Source organism: Nannobrachium achirus (assembly GCF_963921795.1).
Source record: "Nannobrachium achirus genome assembly, chromosome: 16".
Taxonomy (NCBI): domain Eukaryota; kingdom Metazoa; phylum Chordata; class Actinopteri; order Myctophiformes; family Myctophidae; genus Nannobrachium; species Nannobrachium achirus.
In genome coordinates, this window is record NC_137823.1 from 63,724,243 (window position 1) to 63,729,242 (window position 5,000).

The 5,000-nt window shown below is 44.1% G+C and overlaps 1 protein-coding gene across 1 annotated transcript in view; it reads right to left on the minus strand.

Moving 5' to 3' along the window:
• Positions 1-310: 310 nt before the first annotated feature.
• The window catches only part of LOC308301204 (piggyBac transposable element-derived protein 4-like), a gene marked incomplete at both ends in the record, with an annotated part of 43,115 nt that continues 38,425 nt past the window's right edge, over positions 311-5,000 (minus strand). Inside the window, one exon of the mRNA XM_080745100.1 lies at positions 311-484. Coding sequence (XP_080601226.1) covers positions 311-484 — 174 coding nt within the window. The remainder of the gene's footprint in view (positions 485-5,000) is intronic.

The window sequence follows — 5,000 nt, forward strand, 5'->3', positions numbered from 1 at the left end:
TTTAAACAGCTCCACAACATGCCACAGGCACGATAACCCCTTCTCTAATGGCGGTTAGTCAAAGCAGGCATCCCTGAAATACGAGAATCAATCATGGAAGACAGCTCATTTGGGCTATCTACCAAGGGACCGGGGGGGGGGCACGGCGTAAGAGGGATAAAAGACTAGGAATTCCAATTACACAGTCGACGCCCATTGGCTCTGCGTGGGAACGTGTCGTCTCTAACCCGTCGCGCTGAAGTTGTTGATGCCTCTGATGTGTAGTCCTGGTAATGAGCGCGGGCGGCGCGTGGCCCGTCGACGACGCCGCTCACTCAATGGAGTCGGGGTTGTAATCAGAGAGGGGAGGATGTAACGCTACGCCGCCACGGCGGGGGGGAGGGGGGGTTGTAATCAGAGAGGGGAGGATGTAACGCCGCTTGATGCTGATGATGCCGCCTGCCGCGCCGCCGAGAATATTCCAGGTGCTATAAGCCATCCAGACCTGAAGTCACGGTTATGACATTTTACATGGCCATTAATTGTCACTCAAATAACTGCGATTAACGATTTAATTGTGTTGACAATCACATTTCTGTTTGGCTTGTAGGCTTTGAAGTTGCACATGGCAATCATGACACGTAACCTAAATATACAAAGACATTACTGACATATTTGACAATGTTATGCTTAAAACAGAACATTGATAGTGGAAATAGCCGATCTACAAGCTTGTAGATCTGCTATTTCCACTACGTTTTCGAAAGTGTTTGAAACTATATTGACATTTCTCGACACGGAAACGATTATGACGATTACCTCAAATAATTTGCGATTAGACGATTATGGGGGGGGGGGGGGGGGGGGGGGGCTCAGAAGTAATGTTGGAGTGCCCGTTGGGCAGATCTTTATGCCCATATATATGGTGTTCCATGTTGGGCAGATCTCTATGCCCATACACAGTGTTCCGTGTCCAGGCTATAGTCTGTGATGTCACTACTATGGTGTCAGCGTATGACGTGATGTCAGCATGCAGACAGACGGTTACCATGGCGGCGAAACTGTGTAGTATCAGTGATGTCATCATGCAGATGGACAGACAGACATCCGCTAAATTAATAGCTAGATGTCTTCTAACAAAACGGTTTTCTGAAATACTGAAATACTTATGTTTCTATGATCAGTGGTGCTCAAACTTTTTAATGTCAAGGACCCCTAGAAATATATGTATTTGACTGCGGACCCCATCTCAAAATATTTAGTTCCAGGGACGCCCAGAAGCATTGCTTTGAAAATATATATCTTTAAAGATTTGCACACATTTTCAAGATTTTTCAAAAATAGCAGATATACAAGCTCACAGCCGCGCTGTGAGCTTGTAGATCTGCTGTTTTTTTGTAATAGATAAAGCATACAATAATGCTTAAAGTGATGCGTTCCCGGTCTTGGTGGGATAATGAAGTAGAGAGGATGAAAGATGAGGTATTGTCTCGCGGCGCTCAGGCGAACGGAGAAGGATCTTCTTGTTTCTTCAACGGCGATGACGTCGTTTGGAGAAATCACTCCATTATTATCTGCTACACAATGGACCAGGAGATGATGATGATGATGATGTTGTATTCTTTATACCCAGGGAAGAATGGGCTTTAGAAGGGCATGAAGTCAAGGTCAAATTCAGGCACGTAATGCGTTCTGGTCTTGTTCTTGTTTTACTTCTACATTTTTATCCCACGATTTTGTAACCCATTTTTCACCCAGTGCCAACTGCCCTAAGCTGTAATCCTGGGCTCTGCTCTCCCTCTGCCAACCTGGGGAGAGCCCCGAACTGAGCTCATGCTTCCTTCAGTGCACGAGGAGTGAGCAGGCCACTTCTTATCACCTGACAGGGGGGGAACTTCCCCGGTATGGACGTAGCGCGTGGAAGGAACACGTTATTCCAACCAGTTCCTTTCCCTTCCATCAGGCGCCCCGGCTGGCCAGGGGGAGGCAGTATAGAGACCAGGATTACTGCATGTTTTTGTGACAGGGGTGTTGTTGCCTGGATTATTCATGAAGCTTTCCCGGAAGAGAAAGATCCCATGATTGGCCGCTAGTTGAGGAAAGCAGGCTCTGTCGTTGGGTCCTCTCTGCAGGGGGTGGAGGAAGTAACCAGGGTGCGAACAGCGAGGAAGCTGGATTCCATCTTGGAGAACTCCTCCCACCCCCTCCATCTTGAGATCACCAGCTACTGGAGTAAGAGAGGAAACGACCGCTTTGCCTACCCAGGACGGAGATGCGAGATGCTTTTGTACCGGCTGCCCTTAAAGGGCCTACACCATGCTTTTAAAACTATATTTTTTGTATAAATATATGCTCAAAATTGAGTCTTAGACAGGTTTTAACCCTCAACAAACACTCTGACCATTCTTTTTGTTTGTTCTAGCTCTACTATAATGAGGCTCTCCAGCTGCAATACCAAAACGGCCTCTGTTTGCTCAGGGGCGCATCTAGTGGGGTTTTTCCAGAAAAAAAAGAAGTTTTTTGAAAAAAAAAGAAGTTTTTTGAAAAAAAAAAGATTTTTGAAAAAAAAAGAAGTTTTTTGAAAAAAAAAAGTTTTTTGAAAAAAAAGTTTTTGAAAAAAAAGTTTTTTGAAAAAAAAGTTTTTTGAAAAAAAAAGTTTTTGAAAAAAAGTTTTTTGAAAAAAAAAGTTTTTGAAAAAAAAAGTTTTTTGAAAAAAAAAGTTTTTTGAAAAAAAAAATTGAAAAAAAAAAGTTTTGAAAAAAATTGTTTTTTTTTACTTTTTGACAGTTTTTGAAAAAAAAAAATTTTTGAAAAAAAAAATGTTTTGACTGAAAAAAAAAACGGGAAACGCGTGTGACGTCACATGCGTCAACTCTCAGAACAGCACTGTTCTGAGAACCCGTGGAAAGCTTTTCATCTCTGTCTTCCCAAAACCAGAGAAAGACACAATGTACAGAAATAGGACTTTGTGAGGATAGAAGGTGCCAGTGGGACCCCAAAAAAAGGTTTTAAAATAGAAAAAGTGAAAATTCATGGTGTAGGTCCTTTAAGCTGTACAACGAGACACATAACGGACGACTGGAAAGGACTTCCTTCCTAACTTAGACTGACGGAACTATTGCTGTATTGACTTTGACCTCTAACGACCTTCCAGGGAGAGTGCTCATGTGCGTCTTGCGGTGACATGCTTCCTAGTTTCTTCTTCTCTGAGCTGTTTTTTTTTTTTTTTCGCACTGTTTTTTTTTACTTTGCACTATTAGGTTGGAACTATTGCTGTATTGACTTTGACCTCTAAGGACCTTCCAGGGAGAGTGCTCATGTGCGTCTTGCGGTGACACGCTGCCTAGTTTCTTCTGCTCTGAGCTGTTTCTGTTGTTTTTTTTCGCACTGTTTTTCGACATTGCACTATTAGGTTGTGTTGGTAGTTTCTGAGTATTTGTCTTGTTTAACAATGACAGTGAGATACTTGTTGCACTAACTAGCATTGACTGCTTTGGTCTCTTTTTTGTAAGACACTTTATGTATATATACTTATATTTAATTCGCCCCCTCTATTGATGCACCTTCTCTTTATTGGTACTGTACTGCTCTTGTTTTTTACTCTTATCTATCTTTTCCTACTTCTCTGTAACTTTGTAAATAACTGTATACTGCTGTGCTACAACTGGACAACTGAATTTCCCCCTTGGGATAATAAAGGTATCTATCTATCTATCTATCTATCTAGTTGCGCTGTTTTCCCCCCGCAAGGTACCAAAAAGTTTTTTTTTCCACTGGACCCCATTCATTTTCCTCTTTGATTTTCTAACCTTAATAAACATCGTCATAAATACTTTATGGTTACTGTCGCTAGTGAAAAACTGCCTTTCAATTACCATGATATGCGTTTTGTGCAATATGGTCCCATTTATGTTAAAATTGATGATAAAGTTGCGGGGGGTGTGACCAACTAAACTGATACTAGCTTGCTGTGTTCTTCTTCGTGTGCTGTATTTCTGGAGGCTCCGACCACATTCTCCCATGTATCCCTGCGGTTCCACGTGACCGTTGGCAGCCAATAGCATTCCTTATGATTCTTGGGGTACCATTCAAACAATGATGGTGACACCCATACAAGGGACAAAAAAGTGTCATTTTTGCCGCATAGAAAGCAATGGCTTCGCACCGTCCATATTCTTTTACAGTCTATGTTTTTGTGGGGGTATCAACCCTAGGAGACACGGGGAGAACATGCAAACTCCACACAGAAAGGCCCTATCGCCGACCCCACCTAGCGTGTGGGCGCTAAAGACGTGCAGGAGGGAACACGCCCCCAGCGCCCACAGCATCCCCCGGCGGGAATCGAACCCAGGACCTTCTAGCTGTGAGGCGAAGCGCTAACCACTGCACCACCGTGCCTCTGTTTTGATATAATTCTTAGGTATCCGAAGGCATGTTAAATAAATACATAACGCCAAAGATTCCGACCATGTCGATATGAATAAATAACGTGCCGTGACAATAGCGCCTCCTCATTCGATTGCATCGCGTGGCCCCGTAACCAATTTTAAATTGTGTATACAGTATGTCATTGGTTTCCCCCGCTTTGCTGCACTCGGGTAAATTGCCACAGATTAGCATAAGCACACGTTGTCTCATCGGCTGACTGAGAGTCGTATATCCTCCATGACGGTGCGTACAGTATGTACAGTACATCTCTGGTGAGAGACAGACAGGGCTCAAGGTAAAGACGACGACAACAAATCAACATGGATGAGGACCGACGCGGCATCGCAGACATGACAGGAGCTTACGTGACCCACTTAACCTTCCCAGCGAGCCGCGCCGACCGGCGCAATCTGTGCATCGGCCTTCCTGCCACGGCGGAACCCAGCGAGCGCCGCGGCGCACACAACCGCCGTCCCCCGGCAAACCGCTCAGAACTAATATCATTTTGTTCCGGGCAATCTAATAAAAACACAAGGGTCGTTTCTCTCTCTCTCTCTCTCTCTCTCTCTCTCTCTCTCTCTCTCTCTCTTGGT